The sequence below is a fragment of the Electrona antarctica genome (assembly GCF_951216825.1).
Source record: "Electrona antarctica genome assembly, chromosome: 22".
Lineage (NCBI taxonomy): Eukaryota > Metazoa > Chordata > Actinopteri > Myctophiformes > Myctophidae > Electrona > Electrona antarctica.
The window spans coordinates 37,256,241-37,276,240 of record NC_136805.1 but is presented as its reverse complement, the minus strand read 5'-3'; the positions used below and the strand labels follow the sequence as shown (position 1 = coordinate 37,276,240).

The 20,000-nt window shown below is 44.3% G+C and overlaps 1 protein-coding gene across 1 annotated transcript in view; it reads right to left on the bottom strand.

Annotated features, from left to right (window-relative positions):
• Positions 1 to 20,000, bottom strand: part of dock1 (dedicator of cytokinesis 1) — a gene marked incomplete at its 5' end in the record, with an annotated part of 409,371 nt that overhangs the window by 46,883 nt on the left and 342,488 nt on the right. Inside the window, 3 exons of the mRNA XM_079492379.1 lie at positions 5,509 to 5,593; positions 17,153 to 17,234; positions 18,898 to 19,039. Coding sequence (XP_079348505.1) covers positions 5,509 to 5,593; positions 17,153 to 17,234; positions 18,898 to 19,039 — 309 coding nt within the window. The remainder of the gene's footprint in view (positions 1 to 5,508; positions 5,594 to 17,152; positions 17,235 to 18,897; positions 19,040 to 20,000) is intronic.

The following is a 20,000-nucleotide window of genomic DNA, read 5'->3' as shown; positions in this document are numbered from 1 at the left end:
TGGGGGCTGTTATCCTGAAAATAAATAAATAATCCCAGCAGGTACTTTTACTGGAACTAAAAGATGAAATCAGCCCAACAGAAAGATAATTAAAGAAATCCAATTTCACACCTGTTGCTGCAGAGACACATAACTGTAATGTCACCCTGTAGTGTGACAGTTGGCACTGCGTGGGAACTATAGAGCTGCCGGTTCCATTTAACTCCCTTCATTAAGAACTGACGCCGATTCTACAAAATGTCTTCTAAATCCCCAACAGTTTTGTGACACTACACTAAGTTGATCCTCCCCCCACCCGTCCTTCCTCTTCTGACATTCCATATGTTGATCTGACCTCATCAGACCCTGTATGTAAACCTGCATCTCCTGTCCGTTAGAATACTAATGTATGTTTTGTAATAATAATCAGTATAAGTAATTGGTAACTAAAGTTGTCAAATAAATGTAGTGGAGTAAAAGTACAATATTTGGATCTGAGGTGTAGTGGAGTAGGAAGGAAGTATTGGAAATTGGAAATACTCAAGTAAAGTACAAATACCTCGAAATTTTACTTAAGTACTGCACAGTGCACACCAGGATTAATTCATCTATTTATCGCGCATTGCCAAGGTTTTTCCCCTTTCAACCCTTATTTTGAAGAGCCAAATATCCGTAACCGGATGTTACGATGACGTAATGCTGTGTGTGTGGTGTCTTGACCGGTTGTTGTTCTCTCGCTCGGTGCAGAAAAAACCCGACCGCGAGCATCACAGCGCCTGCTGTCGGCCCTTTCAACTCTTATTTTGAAGAGCCAAATATCCGTAACCGGATGTTACGATGACGTAATGCTGTGTGTGGTGTCTTGACCGTTTTTTTTTCTCTCGCTCGGTGCAGAAAAACCCCGACCGCGAGCATCACAGCGCCTGCTTGTTTTCACCAGAAACGACAATCATTGCGCCGATTTGGAGATACAGGCCATTGAAAGCAGCACATAGAGTGCAAGTGGATGCGCGCGCATCTTCAGAATGGCAGCGGCCACTATCACACTTTACACTGTGATACTAACATGGATTAAAGAATATAAAAGCCTAGAAAACGTAGCCTACGCTTCTGGCGGGTGGCCAGACTAAAGTTAATCTAGGCTTTCAACGCTTCTGCCGGCCTCCGTGCTGACCTCGACATTTAAAAAAAATCTTATAAATCCTCCAGTTTTCTGAAATAAATATTTTCACGAATTTTCAAAAATAGCAGACCTACAAGCTCGTAGCGCGCCACTCGGTGGCGCGCTATGAGCTTGTAGAGCTGCTATTTTTCAATAGCTAAATTATAACATAATGTTTAAAACACCAAAAGGGGTTCCCGCCCAAAATGGGTTAAGTAAATGTACTTAGTATCAACCACTGGTTTTCACATTGCTCCGCGATCGACCTGTCGATCCTAAAGACATGGTTTGCCCACCATTGAAACAAGGTATTACAAACTATGTTCAAATTTCATTTATTTTGTACAAAACTTAGCTTAGTTGAAGAAGAGATACTAATTAAAACACGGGTCACTGTGTTGTATGTTGTTAAACTTTTCAAGAAGCAGATGTGGGGTGGGGGGGGGGGGAACAGCCCTGTCAAAAACGTGTGTTATGTCACACCTCCCACTGCAGTTACTTTATTTAAGGACCAATTATTATTATTATGATCATTATGATTATATAAGTAATAATAATAATAATATCTGGGACTTAAATATATATATATATATTATATAGCGCTTTTCATGTCACTCAAAGGGGGGGGGGGGGGGGGGGACAAGAAAAGGACAACTTTATTAGAAAAAAAACAATTAATCAGCTTGGAAATGCGATTCTGAACAGGTGGGTTTTCAGTGCAGATTTGAAGGTAGGAAGTGAGGGGGCATCTCGGATATGTTTGGGGAGAGCATTCCAAGTATTTTATTATCCTAAAAATCAGCTTGTTTGTTATACCAGGTGCATTCATCAACGCTATAAACGTTACGTAATATGGGAAGAAGAAAATGGAAAAGAAAACAATAAGAACAATCTTAGTCTTAGAAAAAGAAAGCGCCATCAGCTTGCTTCCACACATTACTTTTTAATGAGCTTCAGGACGTAAAGGAGAGAGGGAGAGGTGAAGCCATGGCCATTCACTATTAGCCCATTCAGGGCGGGAACCCCTTTTGGTGTTTTTAAAAGCATTATGTTATGCTTTACCCGTAGAAAAACCCGTAGATAGCAGATCTACAAGCTCATAGCGCGGCACCGAGTGCCACGCTACCAGCTTGTAGATCTGCTATCTTTGAAAAATCGTGAAAATGTGGCGCAAATCTTTCAATAAATATTCTTTCAGAGTGAATGAATATATGCTTGTCCCTGGAACAACATATTGAATATAGATAATTCTGGGGGTCCTTGACATGAAAAGGTTTGAGAACCACTGACAAACATTTCTTTTTTTTCCCCTTTTTTTTAACTCAGTATTTAGAAGACATTTTGTAGAATCTGGTCTCAGGTCTTCATGGATTAACAGCACATCAAAGGAAGGCAGGCAGGCCAGTGGGGGAGGTGGAGTGTATTGTCGCTTGTCAGGCATAGAAACCTCGTAACTTTTTAACTTGTATGCATTTCCTTTATTATTTCCATAAACTAATGCCCTAAACTTCATCATACACGAGTGTGGCACAACAGTAGTGAAAAACAGCACTACTACAAGCACAAGTTCGATTGTGTAGTTTCACCATTTTCAAATGTTTTTCAAATGGTGACGATAAAAAGGGGCAGTTTTCGGACATACAAGGTTTCCACGCGGAAGCGGCGATATAGGAGGGGGGTCCTCTGTTCTGTGTGTGTGTGTGTGTGTGTGTGTGTGTGTGTGTGGATGACCAGTAATTGTCCCTCACTCCCTTGTTCACTGGACGGACGGATGGCAGCTCATTAACGCTGTGGCTGAAAAACAGCTCAAATGAGAGGGACTCCCCCACACTGTACTGTACTGTACTGTACTGTACTGTACTGTACTGTACTGTACTGTACTGTACTGTACTGTACTGTACTGTACTGTACTGTACTGTTCAAATCTGCTCAAATCATCACTGCATCTTTATCTTAATCCATTTAGACCTAAGTTCGATTCTACAAATGTCTTCTAAATCATGACAGTTTTCAGATAATCCCATGTTTCTAGTGTCAGTCGTTCTCAAACTATTTCATGTCAAGGACCCCCAGAATTATATGTATTTGGCCTCCGACCCCAATCTGAAGATATGTTGTTCCAGGCCCCCCCGAATCAGCATCAGCTGCAGGGTCAATAGGTCATGCTCAGACAGGCACATACGCACGTGCGTGCGTGTGGGTATGTGTGTATGTGTGTGTTAGCTTATAAACTACACGCATGAGGGCCAGATGTTCCTATAAGTACAGCAGAACGACCATCTTACTGGACAACAAGACAAATGTTTGTTTCATGGTTAAAGATTTGGTTTCAGGGCCAATGTTACAGTTAGGAAACAGAACTGCATGCCACCGAAGTGTGGAATACCCTGAGACACCATGCCTTCAAAGAAATGTGGATCACTGGCTTCTTTTCAAAACACCCCTGGAAATCCACCTGTCAGGAGTTGAAAGGGGGAGGTAAACTCATCTCTCCCACTGCCTACACATCCACCCCCTTTCTACTCTACTGATTAACCCCTTTTGACCTGAGATCAGATTCTAAAAATGTCTTCTACATCCTGACAGTTTTCTGAAAAAGCAATGTTTCTATGCCACTCGGTGGCGCGCTATGAGCTTGTAGATCTGCTATTTTTCAATAGCTAAAGCATATCATAATGCTAACACCAAAAGGGGTTCCCGCCCAGAATGGGTCATATTGGATTTTATGCTGTTTTGCATTTCTGTCTAATATTCAATCAATCAATCGTGCGTGCGTGCGTGCGTGCGTGCGTGCGTGCGTGCGTGCGTGCGTGCGTGCGTGCGTGCGTGCGTGCGTGCGTGCGAGTGCCGAAGAGAGGGAAAAAAAAGAGTAATCATGCTCTGTACAAGCGCCTCTGTTCTCAATGCAAAGAAAAGGCTGATTTGGCTCGTTAAGTCTCATGTTGAGAGCGACAAAGGTTGATTGGACGTGACCGGGTCATTCTCAAGTTGAACACTCAGGCCCTATTGTCTACATTGGTTGTTCCACAAATAGAGGGTATGCGCGTGACATCATCATCAAACCCGGAATTATGCAGGAATGCCTACTGAGTGGCAAAAAACGACTTTCTGGCCTTTACAGCCCATACATCGAAACAGAAAAGTCCAACCTGATTGCATTAAACAACGTTAAACAATGTTAGACTCACTTTGCATGTTGCTTTGCCACTCGATTTGCCACTCGATGTGCCATTCACTTTAAGCATGCGCATACCCTCTATAGGCAATTCGCAAAGCTCTCGCCGCTGGAAATGTCCCGAAATAATGTTCCAAGAACCTTTCCTTTTCTTTACAATCATTTGAAAACAATATATTAACAAATTGTTAAAATAGCCGATCTTCAAGCTCAATGTGAGCAGTGAGCTTGTAGGATCTGCTATATGGCCAGTGGGAGGGGCCTTCACGTAGGATGGGGCCAAACGCCGCTTTTGTCTAGTCACTGTAATAGACAGCCTGACCTGAGCTATCCATGGTGCTGAACACATCCTGACCTGAGCTATCCATGGTGCTGAACACATCCTGACCTGAGCTATCCATGGTGCTGAACACATCCTGACCTGAGCTATCCATGGTTCTGAACACAGCCTGACCTGAGCTATCCATGGTTCTGAACACATCCTAACCTGAGCTATCCATGGTTCTGAACACATCCTAACCTGAGCTATCCATGGTGCTGAACACATCCTAACCTGAGCTATCCATGGTTCTGAACACAGCCTGACCTGAGCTATCCATGGTGCTGAACACATCCTGACCTGAGCTATCCATGGTTCTGAACACAGCCTGACCTGAGCTATCCATGGTGCTGAACCTAGCGGCAATGACTCATCACTAGAAACAAGGTACTGCATTACTGAAAACCCTGCAGTTCTCATGCATTAACTCGTTGACTTTGACTGCCAGCCCTCCCTCACCCCCCTCCCCTTGCCCGGCTTTCCCCCCCCAACCTTTTCAGTAGTCACAGAATATTCATCTTCACTACGATTGCACACCGGATTGTTTATAATGCGCGATCGATCGCGGAAAAAGAATCCGCTTGGAAATCTGTCCATGTGTTCCATAATAATATAGGCTAGCTAGAGCCCATTGAAAATTCAATGAGGCATTGCGATACGTTGTGAGCTTGCATATGTGCTATAGTCAAAAGATTGTGAAAGACTGGAATTTTTTTTTTAAGAACCCAAATTGCCCAACCCAAATATATCTAATAAAGATATTTTCAGATGGCCTGGTCTGCTGCGGGCGAGAAATGAATTCCAATTTGGGGTTTCCTTGACATGAAATTGTGTGAGAACCACTCTGTATTACGCAGAATCTAAGTCAGTTACCGCAAACTCATTGTCCGGGTCCTTCTCTCCCTTCCGCACGGGCCTGGAGTACTGGAACTTATGGACTTCATTTACCGTGTAGAAGCTGCATGGATGGGGAGAGAGAGAGAGAGAGACAGAGAAGAGAGTAAATTAACCCATTTTGACCTGAGGACGATTCTACAAATGTCTTCTAAATCCTGACAGTTTTCTGAAAAACCCATGTTTCCATGTCAGTGGTTCTCAAACTTTTTCCCCCAGAATTATATGTAATTGACTCCAATCTGAAAATATGTTGTTCCAGCAGGGACCTCCCCAGAAGCAAAGATTTGAGTTAAAATGTTCACTCTGTAATAATATATATGCAATGATTTGCGCCACATTTTCACGATTTTTCCAAAATAGCAGATCTACAAGCTCATAGCGCGGCACTTGGTGCCGCGCTATGAGCTTGTAGATCTGCTATTTCTCAATAGCTAAAGTATAACAATGCTTTAAAACACCAAAATGGGTTCCCGCACAGAATGGGTTAACAGTGTTATGGGCAATCTGCAGGCTTGATTCAAAGGTTGATTGCCTGGCTGCGAGGTCACACACAGGACACGGCGCTCCCTGAGACAGCCCCCCCCCCCCCCCCCCCCCCCGAGCGGGAGCGCTGGCATTTAACTAATTTTGACCTGAGATCAGATTCTAAAAATGTCTTCTACATCCTGACAGTTTTCTGAAAAAGCTATGTTTCTATGTCAGTGGTTCTTCGATTTTTTTCAAAAATAGCAGACCTACAAGCTCGTAGCGCGCCACTCGGTGGCGCGCTATGAGCTTGTAGATCTGCTATTTTTAAATAGCTAAAGCATAACATAATGCTAACACCAAAAGGGGTTCCCGCCCAGAATGGGTTAACATGTTAGCTTCCTCCTGACGCGCTCGCTCGCCTACAGAAATAGGCTCATCTGCATGTTGAAATAAATGGCCGCCACTGGGGCGGAAACCTTTTTATTTATTATCATATGCATTGTTGTTGTCGGGCTAGAAACCTCCTATCTCCATATTCTTAACTGTAGGTGTTATTTTTTTCTGTAAATTTATGGCCTACTTGATCATACTACAGCGTCACACACACAAAATAATGAACAAGTTAATTTAACAGATCCACAGGCTTGAAGCACGAAGCGGCGCCTTTTGAGCTTGTTGATCTGCTACTTTTTGATATTTTTATGAATTTGAATCCTGAAAAGTAACAGTTTGGACTAAGAAATAATTTAAAAAATAATAAAAAGAAGAGAAAAAAAAGTCTTCTCCAAACACAGACACACAATGTACATACCCGACTAATTCGTGTCAGGTGAAATGTTGTGTAACAGTTCTTATACGAGGCAATCTAAGATTTCCCTATATGCGAAATCCTATACAGAAAAATACCACCGGGACCCAGGGGTAGTGGGAGTGATGTCAGGACTTCAGTACTCTATTGGAACACAGAATGTTCTTTTCCATTTCCCAGAAAAGTTAAAGATGGAGTGCCGTGATTTTTCTGTTTTGTATGCGTCTATGGAGTTAACATTAGACACCCAGGTGTGGTTGGAATATTTAAATATGTCTTCCCTACATGTGTATGCTTTGGTTTCTCAAAAGGCCCAATCGAGGCCCAGGTCAGAAGGCCCAATCGAAATGACAGTGATATAGTGACATCACAACATCATCCCCTCCCCCCTGACCCACTACACCTTTATCATACAGCAACAGCTGTGGGTGCGGCTTCAGGTCAGGTGGATCAACACCCACCTGTAAACCAGGTACTCAACTCAAATCAGTGCCGCAGCAGCACCATCTAGTGGTTATGGTTTACAGCCTGCACGGCCTCTTTAAGAAGCGGAACCACCAAAATGGACACACTGGCACTGGCACACACACGGAAGCATTTCAGGGGTGCACCGTAGATGCATGGTCAGCGACCACGACAGCTGAAGCAGTCCAGCGCGGTCGCCACATTTTTTTTATTGACCTCCAAAAACATGGATGTTTTGTATGATCAACTCAATCCGAGCTCAATTCCAATTCAAAGCGTTTTTTGAGGGGCGCCTATACATATACCATTTTTTGAGGGGCGCCTATACATATACCATTTTTTGAGGGGCGCCTATATACCAGTACATGTTTAAGGTTTGTTTTTCCTTAAACAAATCATTAAAACGCCATTGAAATGGACAGAGTTTAATGTTTGTTTTGTCTGATAATTACGTCATAAAAGATGATAACAGCACCCCTCATTTCACACGGGTGTGATTTTTGGATAGCCAGGGACCAGTGGACGGAAAATAACCGATGATGTCCCGGACGCGGAAAGACCGGGACCGGGACCCGGTAAAATTCATTATTGAACACTAGTATAAACCCTTATCTCGCCCGCTCGTCATTTATCTCGTCCGAAGTCGCCCCTTGGCAGAAAAAAACATGAACTGGTGTGGTGTACAATCATATTGCACCTGACGATCATGTTGCAGGGAGGGGAAAAAAAGTCACGGCACTACCTCTTCGAACGGTTTTGGACATACAAGGTTTCTGATCGACAGCGAACAAAATGCACTCTCCACAGGGGCACGGCGGGCGCACGCCAGAGCCGAAGGAGACACTCTCAGCCTAGGCGCCGCTAGTGAAAACCGCAGCACGCGCACACGCGCAGACACACGCGCGCACACATGCACGTGCGTGCAAATGACACAGGGAGCCATCAATGGAGAAGATGAACCCTGGCTGCGGCAGGTTAATGGACTTCTCACAATGCAGGAGTGATGACTGCTGGGCTGGTTCTACGGGCTGTGGGGAGCAGCTGGTCTGCCCAGCGCACAGAGCAGTCACACTTTATGTACACCGGTGGATAGTAACAAAGTACTAGTTTGCTGTCGGGCCAGAAACCTCGCATCTCCTTATTCTAACTATTTGTAGGTTTTTTTTTGGGGGAAATCAAAGCCCCACTCGATCATACCACAGCCATACACGAGTAGCAGATGAACACGCTTGAAACGAGATGATTTATACTTGAGCACTACTGTAGTACACACTCAGAGTTGCAGACCTTTAACCCATTTAGACCTGAGACCAGATTCAAAAAATGTCTTCTACATCCTGACAGTTTTCTGAAAAAGCCATGTTTCTATGTCAGTCGTTCTTCGATTTTTCAAAAATAGCAGACCTACAAGCTCGTAGCGCGCCACTTGGTGGCGCGCTATGAGCTTGTAGATCTGCTATTTTTCAATAGCTAAAGCATAACATAATGCTAACACCAAAAGGGGTTCCCGCCCAAAATGGGTTAACCCATTTAGACCTGAGACCAGATTCAAAAAATGTCTTTTAAATCATGACATGGTTTTCTGAAAAACACATGTTTCTATGTCAGTGGTGCTCAACCTTTTTCACTTCAAGGACCCCCAGAATTATCTGTATTTGGCCGCCGACACCCATCTGAAAATATGTTGTTCCAGGGACCCCGACAGAAGCAAAGATTTGTGAAACGTTGAAACGTTCGCTCTGAAAGAATATATATTCAAAGATTTGCGCCACATTTTCACGATTTTTCAAAAATAGCAGATCTACAAGCTCATGAGCTTGTATGTATGATCTGCTATTATCCGATAGCTAAAGTATAACATAATGCTTAAAACACCAAAAGGGGTTCCCGCCCAGAATGGGTTAAAGGTCATTTTACTTCCTATCAGACAATCATTTAGCTGCGGACCCCCTGGAACCCTCCTCAAGAACCCCCGCCTAGGGGTTCCCCGGGGTCTAATCCACCCTCTTAAAACACAGCTGCAAAATTACAATCAGACCCCAAGTCACCGAATCAACCGTTGGGAGTCGAGTGGCGATAACACATCAGCACCCTGCCATAACACCTCTATTCTATGAAGGGTGTTAAAAATAAGACAATCATTTATCTCACCCCCAAGTACTGGGGCTGAGCAGTGTTGTTTTTGGCAGCACATTTCTACTTTAGTCTCTTGAATAGTTTTCATTTAGTTTCAGTCACATTTTAGTCGACTAAATCTACAGTTGATTTAGTCGACTACAATGTATTTTGGCGGTCCTTGATGCCGTCGTAATGGTTGTTTTTACACTTGCTGAAAATAGCCGATCTACAAGCTCACAACGCGTCACGCTGCGACCATGCAACCAATTGTAAAATGATTTATACTGGATTTTAGTTTAGTTTTTATTTGTTGACAAAATCGACAGTATATTAAGTCATCATGGCTTAGTTTTTAGTTAGTTGCTATGTAGTTTTTGTCAGTGAAAAAAGGTAGTCGACGAACAATTTCCGTCATAGTATCACTCGACGAAAACAACAGTGGGGCTGAGTACTTTGTCCATCAACGCTGCTAACATCCACAGAGATGCTTAATATTAACCCATTTTGGGCGGGAACCCCTTTTGGTGTTTTAAACATTATGTTATAATTTAGCTATTCAAAAATAGCAGATCTACAAGCTCATAGCGCGCCACCGAGTGGCGCGCTACGAGCTTGTAGATCTGCTATTTTTGAAAAATCGTGAAAATGTGGCACAAATTGAATGTATATTCTTTCAGAGCGTTCATTTTTAACTCAAATCTTTGCTTCTTGGGGGTCCCTGGAACAACATATTTTCAGATGGGGCTCGGTGGCCAAATACATATAATTCTGGGGGTCCTTGACATGAAAATGTATGAGAACGACTGTCATAGAAACATGGGTTTTTCAGAAAACTGTCAGGATTTAGAAGACATTTGTATTATCAACCTCAGGTCTAAATGGGTTGCTTGATATGGTCTCTGTCGGGTGGAAACCTGTCCAAAGCTGTTACTTTTCAGGATTCAAAATTCAAATACAACAAAAGCAGCAGATCTACATGCTCCAGATTTTGGATCTGTGACTTTATATACTTGTTGTGTGACTCTGTAGAATGATCAAGCAAGGGCGTTCATTTATGGATGAACACAAAAAAGATACGAAATGATGGAGGTAAGAGGTTTCTGCCCGACCGCAACGATATATACTTTATCAAATATACTTTAGATGTGCGACACCGTGCCGCACGTCCAAAGTATATTCGGCAAAGAATATACTGTATATCAGTGGTGGGCAACTTTGACGATGGTGAGGGCCAATATATTTCCACACTCACTCCAGAGGGGCCACATTGCATATTACTGTCGTAGCAAAAATAGCCGATTTACAAGCTCAAAGCGCGTCGCAATGCGCCTTTCTGAGCTTGTAGATCAGCTATTTTTTGCTATATTTGAATTGAAACCCTGAATATTTGTTTGCTATTTTTTTATTGGAATCCTGAAAAGTAACCTTTTTATTGAATTTCAAATGCATTTAGTAATTTTAGTTATAGTTATGTTGACTTTATGAACTGTTAACATAACTAAATTGGACACAAAAAGACAATAACATTTTAATATTAGTCATTAAGTACTAGTCATTTAAGACTAGTCATGAAGTCATCAAAGCGGGTTTGGAATTGTAACAGCTGAAATCAATACTATATCAGTATTCTGAGATTAACATGCGGGCCGCATTAAGTGAATGTGGCCCCCGGGCCGCCAGTTGCCCTGCACCCCTGCTGTATATAAAGTAGATACTGTAAAGCATAGGCTGTGAACCCCAGGTAAGAAAATCTACCTTTTCCTCTCACAGATGCACGTTCACGTCGAGAGAGAGAGAGAGAGAGAGAGGGAGAGAGAGAGAGAGGGAGAGAGAGAGAGAGAGAGAGAGAGAGAGAGAGAGAGAGAGAGAGAGAGAGAGAGAGAGAGAGGCCTCTCCAGAGTACAATTATTCTAATACAACATCATGCAGCATTTCTCCTTTTCCTATAGAAACATGCCATACGGTTGACTGAGCACAGTTTCACTTTAGTGCTAAAAAAGCGACATGAATAAAACATCAAAAAGAATGTTTGTGCCGTTTCAAAGCGCTGGCTCATTTATTACAATTATTTTGGTGTGTGTGTGCGTGTGTGTGCGTTTAGAGGTGGTAGGGTGGGGGGGGGGGGGGTGGGGGGGTGGGGGGGGGGTTAGGTGCATGTTCAAATAGTCCCGCATTACTTTGAACATCTGTGATTGTTAATGTTCCGCAGATGAAAGGCATCAATTCCGTTTTGATGACTACTGGGAAAATAAAAAGTTATACGTCCGCACCGTAAAAGAAAAGTAACCCAGCCCTGTGCGTGTGTGGCATTCAGGCTCCAGCGACGGAGGGGAGGGTTCTTAACCCATTTAGGCCTGACGTCGAAATTTATAAAATGTCTTCTAAATCCTGACAGTTTTCTGTCAGGATTTGCGCCACATTTTCACGATTTTTCAAAAAATAGCAGACCTACAAAAATAGCAGACCTACAAGCTCGTAGCGCGCCACTCGGTGGCGCGCTATGAGCTTGTAGATCTGCTATTTTTCAATAGCTAAAGTATAACATAATGTTTAGTTAAAACACCAAAAGGGGTTCCCGCCCAAAATGGGTTAAAGCCCTGAGACACCCTGGTTGCACACACACACCCTTCACTGGCATTTCATCACAACATGAAAAATGTTTGTGATGAAATGTCTCGCCGATTGCCGCCGCAAAACCAATTTCCACCGCGGAGACAAATAAAGTATCTGTCTATTCCCCCCCCCCCCCCCTCGGCGGGCCCCCCATTCTGCCTGGCGCCCGTCCCAAGCCCCTCGGCATGGGTATTTATTGAATTAACCCATTTTGGACTGAGGTCGATTAAAAAAAAGGCTTCTAAATCCTAACGTTTTTCTGAAAAACCCATGTTTCTATGTCAGTGGTGCTCAACCTTTTTCATGTCAAGGACCCCCAGAATTATCTCTATTGGGCCACGGACCCCCATCTCAAAATATGTAGTTCCAGGGACCTCCCCAGAAGCCAATATTTTAGTTAAAAATGTTCTGCTCTGAAATATATATTCAAAGATTTGTGCCACATTTTCACGATTTTTCAAAAATAGCAGACATACAAGCTCGTAGCGCGCCACTCGGTGGCGCGCTACGAGCTTGTAGATCTGCTATTTTTCAATAGCTAAAGTATAACACAATGCTTAAAACACCAAAAGGGGTTCCCGCCCAAAATGGGTTAAATGATAAGGGCACAAATTAGTACGGAGACTGTGACTTGAGCCCTCTCAAATGTAACCCCCCGAATCCTTTTAGACGTGGATGGATCGATAAAAGGTGGCTTTGAAGCAAACTCCACACCACCCCCAATTACTTTTTCCTTTGGCGTCCCGTTAGCCTAGCCCATTCTGGGCGGGAACCCCTTTTGGTGTTTCAAGCGTTATCTACAAGCAGATCTACAAGCTCGTGGCGCGCCACGAGCTTGTAGGTCTGCTATTTTTGAAAGATCGTGAAAATGCGGCACACATCTTTGAATATATATTCTTTCAGAAGACTTTTTTTGAGTGGTGCAACCACTCCAAGGAACAGCAATGTCCGTGTTCAACCGTGTTTGTGTGTGACAACCGTGTTTGTGTGTGACTATGTGACTATGAGCACCAGTACCAATAAGTACCAAAAGTGGCGCTGTTGTGCCAGAAACAGAGAGAGAGAGATAGTGCTGCACTGTTGCCTGCTAATGAGAGAGAGAGAGAGAGAGAGAGGGGGGAGGGGGATTTGCACCACTCAGTTCACACAGGTGTGATTTTTTTTTAATTCAACGTCAGGCCCAAATGGGCTAGTCCAAATGGACCCTTTACAGGTCTGTAACTCTGAGAGTGTACCAAACGGAAACCAATTGGTTCCATTTTGTACACTGTCAGAGTTAAATGAACACTCCGGGGAGTCTGTGGGTGCATATCGTACTGGGGGGGGGGTCCTTGAAATAAACAAAATGGTGGAGTATCACTGGTGTTGGAGGAAGCGAGGCCTGTGCCCTGAGGCCCCCCTGAGGCCATCCTTTGGCTCGCCTCAGGGGGCTTAGTGTTGTGGCCAGATACAACGGTTATCTGTTGGGACGAGCGCGAGGCAATACACCTGGCAGCACATAACGAGAGAGAGAGAGAGAGAGAGAGAGAGAGAGAGAGAGAGAGAGAATTAAATTCAAATCTAGTGAACCCCCACTTTGATATTCATTAGACCACGGCCCCCTAATAGAGATCCCAATGTAATCATTATTTATTATTATTTTATACTTATGGCAGGCTTATGGCAAATAGTTTGTTCGTTTGGTTGGTTGTTTGTTGGTTGTACTTTGTTTTCGGTCCGTTTTTGAGCGCCCTTGGGTTCATGAAAGGCGCTATATAACATTTTTATTACCAAATGGACCTGTACTGTGCGCTCAAGAGTTACAGACCTGTGAGGGTCAATTTAGTTCCTATCAATCAATAATTTAGCCAGGGACCCGCTGAGGCCCTCTTAACCCATTCTGGGCGGGAACCCCTTTTGGTGTTTTAAACATTATGTTATAATTTAGCTATTGAAAAATAGCAGATCTACAAGCTCATAGCGCGCCACCGAGTGGCGCGCTACGAACTTGTAAGTCTGCTATTTTTGAAAAATCGCTAAAATGTGCCTCAAATCTTTCAGATTTTTTTTTAATTTTGACGTCAGGCCTGAATGGGTTAAGAACCACCCGGGGGGGTCCCCGGACCCCACTTTGAGACACAACGGACAAGTTGTTTTTCCATTTTTTTATACGTCAGCAAAAACCTTCTCATGTAAAACACCAGAGTTGCATTCCCACAGGAAACGGAACTAGACGCCATCGCAAAATCACATCCCGATTCGCTCCCCGTTCATTTTTTTCCTTCACATGAATAGCTTATCTCTGGTGTTTATTGTTTTTGATGTGTTTTTCATCAAGGCATTCTGTTTTCAAACGGCAACAACTTAAAGAACGCAAGGTTCAAATGGAATTATTCCCCCCCCCCCCCCCGTGAACACAGCACGCACGTGTGTCTGTGTCGGCGATAGACCGAGGGAGAGATAAACAATACAAAATAAAAATGTGCAGCATGACTTGAAAAGATAAGGAAAAAACTAATAAGGCCCGACAAGCGGAGAACAGGGGGCGAAATAAATTTGGCAGTAGATGAGTTAACACAGCTGCAAATTCCACTCAGACCCAGTTTTACCAAGGCGACCGCCAGGCTGTTGGGAGCCAGGAAGGTGATAACATCGGCAGCACGCTGCCACAAAGCCTCTATCCAACGGAGGGGCCGAGGGTATTACAAAAAAAACCCCACAATCATTTCCATGTGTAAATATGTCCTTCTAATTATGCCCACCGGTGCGTCCCACCGACCTCCACCCAACCCCACAGAATCAGAGGACATGAGGACATTTCGTTGCTATCGGAGCGGAAACCTCGCATCTCCGTATTTCAACTTTCTTCATATACCAACGCCTTATACTTCGTCATACAAGCATAAGAGCGTCACACAAAAGTCGTGAAAATAGCCAAATCTACCAAGCTTGTAGATCGGCGATTTTCACTACTTTCACTAGTCTATTTTTTTTAAAATAATGATTAAAATAGGAATGGTTTTGGACTTGGTTTCCACCCGACAAATGGTTTCGGGCAAACAAAAGCGGTGTGCACAGAGAGAGAGAGATGGGCAGAGAGAGAGAGTGGTAGAGAGAGAGAGGGGTAGAGAGAGAGAGAGAGAGAGAGAGGGGCAGAGAGAGAGGGGAAGAGAGAGGGGAAGAGAGAGGCAGAGAGAGGGGCAGAGAGAGAGAGAGGGACAGAGAGAGGGGAAGAGAGAGAGAGAGAGGGACAGAGAGAGAGGGGAAGAGAGAGGGGAAGAGAGAGGCAGAGAGAGAGGCAGAGAGCGAGAGAGAGGGACAGAGATAGAGGGGAAGAGAGAGAGAGGGGAAGAGAGAGAGAGAGAGGGACAGAGATAGAGGGGAAGAGAGAGAGAGGGGAAGAGAGAGAGAGAGAGGGACAGAGAGAGAGGGGAAGAGAGAGGCAGAGAGAGGGGCAGAGAGAGAGAGAGGGACAGAGGGAGGGGAAGAGAGAGAGAGGGGCAGAGAGAGAGGGGAAGAGAGAGGCAGAGAGAGGGGCAGAGAGAGAGAGGGACAGAGAGAGGGGAAGAGAGAGAGAGGGGCAGAGAGAGAGGAAGAGAGAGGCAGAGAGAGGGGCAGAAAGAGGCAGAGAGAGGGGCAGAGAGAGAGAGAGGGGGACAGAGAGAGGGGAAGAGAGAGAGAGAGAGGGACAGAGAGAGGGGAAGAGAGAGAGGGGCAGAGAGAGAGGGGAAGAGAGAGAGAGAGAGAGGGACAGAGAGAGGGGAAGAGAGAGAGAGGGGCAGAGAGAGAGAGAGAGGGACAGAGAGAGAGGGGAAGAGAGAGGCAGAGAGAGGGGCAGAGAGAGAGAGAGAGGGACAGAGAGAGAGGGGAAGAGAGAGGCAGAGAGAGGGGCAGAGAGAGAGAGAGAGAGGGACAGAGAGAGAGGGGAAGAGAGAGAGAGGGGCAGAGAGAGGCAGAGAGAGGGGCAAAGAGAGAGAGAGAGGGACAGAGAGAGAGGGGAAGAGAGAGGCAGAGAGAGGGGAAGAGAGAGAGAGAGAGGGACAGAGAGAGAGGGGAAGAGAGAGAGAGGGGCAGAGAGAGAGAGAGAGAGAGAGGGGAAGAGAGGGGCAAAGAGAGAGAGAGAGAGAGGGACAGAGAGAGAGGGGAAGAGAGAGGCAGAGAGAGGGGCAGAGAGAGAGAGAGAGGGGAAGAGAGGGGCAGAGAGAGAGAGAGAGAGAGGGGAAGAGAGGGGCAGAGAGAGAGAGAGGGGCAGAGAGAGAGAGAGAGAGAGGGGAAGAGAGGGGCAGAGAGAGAGAGGGACAGAGAGAGAGGGGAAGAGAGAGAGAGGGGCAGAGAAAGATATATATTTATATTGTGGGATTGCTATTTTTACTTAAGTAAAACAAATGTTAGTACCATGCAGAAACGGGGACTGGAGGCGATTAATACCGTGGAAAAACACAAATGAAAAATAGTGTGGGAAGGTCAGCCGTTTGGTTTACAAGCAGTCAGGATTGATTCAGACGGTTTGGGTCACATGCTTACAATCCAGCATGCTCTCTAAGTGTTCCGTTTAGAGTTATAATGGTCTCTGCATGTCCAGTGGAAACCTCGCTTTGAAACCTGACCAAAACACTAATCTTCTCTTCTGGTGCAGTGTTGTTTTTGTCGACTAAAACGATGACGGAAAATGTTCGTCGACTATACCTTTTTCCACTGATGAAAGTGGAATGGAAACAAATAAAAACTAGACTAAAATCTTAGGAAGGGACTAGTGGACAAGAGATCCAGTGCAAGTCATTTTACACTTGGTTGCATGCTGAAAATAGCCGCTGCGACGCGCTGTGAGCTTGTAGATCGGCTATTTTCAGCAAGTGTAAAAACAGTCATTACGACGGCATCAAGGCCCGCCAAAATGCAATTTAGTCGACTAAATCAACTATATGATTTAGTAGACTAAAATCCTATGATATTTAGTTGACTAAAACTAGACTAACACTAAGACATGCCAGGTAACTAAAACGTGACTAAATGAAAACTATGACTAAAATCTAAATTTGCTGCAAAAACACTGTTCTGGTGCTCCCAACACATCTTCAGATGCGGGGTGGCCAATTACAATATCACTTTGACGGTCCTTGCCATAAATAATGCGTCTTAGATCCACTGCTACAGTACAATCGCACTTACCTGACTATTTGTTCTGAGACGGGCTTGTTCTGGAACTTGGCAGGGAGATCCAGAATGGGCTTTACTGTAAAACACTGGATGTCTGTGGCAGAAACATCAAGGAAATGAAAGATAACCAAAAAGTATATAGGAGCCGCTTCGGGGCAAATAACCCATTTTGGGCGGGAACCCCTTTTGGTGTTAGCATTATGTTATGCTTTAGCTATTGAAAAATAGCAGATCTACAAGCTCATAGCGCGCCACCGAGTGGCGCGCTACGAGCTTGTAGGTCTGCTATTTTTGAAAATTCATGAAAATTGTTTGAAAAATCTTTGAAAATATATTCTTTCAGAAGACTTTTTTTTAATTTCGACGTCAGGCATAAATGAAATAAACAACCGCCAGAACCCAGACATCTAACAAGTAAAGCAGCACTCAAACTTTCACATAAAATAAGAAGTGAAAGTTAACAGAAAATCATCCATCACATTCCTATACAGAGTATTTGAAAAATGCCAACTCAGAACAAAACATATACTACTTAAACATAGATCATTATTGTTTAGGTGGATTATTATGCTTTTATTTTTTGGGATATTCACACATTTCTCTAAGATATTTTTTGGGGGCTTTCGCCTTTTTTCTCTTTATTGATAGATGAAAGTAGGCTGATGGGGGGGAGAGAGATGGGGGGGTGGCCGGGGGGGTGTCACGCAGTAAAGGCCGTCGGGATTGGGAGTGGAACCCGCGGCACACTGCCAGACTGGATCACCAGACAAGGTGCCCAGACGGCTACGCCAGCCACCCGGGCCGGTATTCACATATTTTTGTTTTGTTAAACTGCCATACGATTGTGAAATAAACAAACAATACAATAATTCATAAAGAGCTACATTTCACACTTCTGGAAAGATTGCTATCGCCAAGTTTAACAACTTAAACTAGACTTGGTTAACCGGAGTTAACTCTATATCAGGGTGCATGGTGTTTTTGCGTAACACTATATATCTTTGCCGAAAATAGCCAATCTTACGGAGCTTCCCTGAGTGGCCATGGTAAGAAAACTGACTTATTTTTTATCAATTGCACACATTATTTTAGTTTTTTGTCACATTTCTAAGCCAATAATTTGATGACCGGCTGAGTCTCCTAAGCCAATAATTTGATGACCGGCTGAGTCTCCTAAGCCAATAATTTGATGACCGGCTGAGCCTCCTGGGTGGTACAGTCGTATCAAAGGAATCTCCGCCAGTCATCAAATTATCGGCTCAGGAATGCAACAAGACCTTAAAAAAAAATCTCCACGAATTCAAGGCTTCATGGGGTGTGTAATTTTGAGTATTTTCTTTGGTTTATTTGTTGTCAGGTGGTTCGGGCATCTGGTTAGGATGCCTCTCGAGCGTCCCCCTAGGGAGGTCCTCGATGCACGTCCCACTGGGAGGAGACCCCGGGGGCAGACCAAGGCGCAGATGGAGGGATTGCATCGACTCACTGGCCTTCGAACGCCTCGGGATCCCCCAGGAGGAAGTCACCAATGTTGCTCTGGAGATGGAAGTCTGGAGCACTCTGGTGGAGCTGTTGCCCCCGCGACCCGACTACGGATAAGCGGTTGAAGATGGATGGATGGATGAAGTTCGTCAATATATATAGTCACAGTTTTAGTCATCGTCTCATAGTAGCTTAGCTTTAATTTACTTTTCGTTTAGTTTTTGCCAGTGAAAAAAAAGTATTTTCCGTTTGACTGGTTTGCGTGTGAAGAAGGATACACTGTCCAGGGGAGGTACGGATGTCCTCGCTGGGTGGGCTGGTGGTCTTCATCTTCTCTGCGTTGGGGAACTGTGTGAGGAGACGAGCCTCAAAGTCCTCCCTGCGCTCATACTCCTTCCCCCGGTAGATGAACATCTTGTTCTGGAGGACACACACGCACACAAACACGCACGCACACACACACACACACACACACACTCATCATCACTACATGAAGTACATCGAATTACAATATATGTAATTCGCCGCCGACCCCCATCTGAAAGGATGTAGTTCCAGGGACCCCCCCCCAGAAGCAAAGATTTAAGTTGAAAACGTTCGCTCGGAAAGAATACATATTCAAAGATTTGAGGCACATTTTCACGATTTTCAAAAATAGCAGACCTACAAGCTCATAGTGCCGTGCTATGAGCTTGTAGATCTGCAATTTTTAAATAGCTAGCTAACCCACTTACACCAATAGGGGTAAATGGGTTAAGCTTGGTGGAGAGTAGACTGACACTACTCAAGTACGTAATGTCATTCAAAGAGATGTTTACTGGTTCTAAACATGAAAGCAAGACGTATAAAAGTCAGTGTCTAGTTATAAAGCTTGTTGGAGAGAGCAGACTGACAATGCTCAAGTGCGTAACGTTGATTCAAAGAGATTGTTTACTGGGTTCTAACATGAAAGAGAGTCAGGCAACAAACAGGGAGAAGAAATGGTGACACTCGACAGGAGATCAGCCGATCAGGGCACGGAACGAACGACGCTCGTAGCGAAAACCTCCGCCAACTGGCAAGGCATCCAGGCTGCAACGACGCCGACAATATAATCTCCATATTAAACAGCTGTGAGTCAGGGCCGATGAAAAAAACAAAACAAAAAAAAAAACATCTTGGCCTCCATACAGCTAATAATAATAATAATAATAAATGGACGGAGAGTGGAAACCCCCAGGGGTTGACAACTAAGGTCTCAGAAGCACTCGCCTTGCCCAAAAAGTACATTTTCCATTATAAAAATAATAGAGGACATTTGCTCTTGTAGAAAAAAACATTATGTTAATTCCAATTGATAACTGCTGAGAGGCGACAGTCACTTGCCCGTCGGGCAACCTGG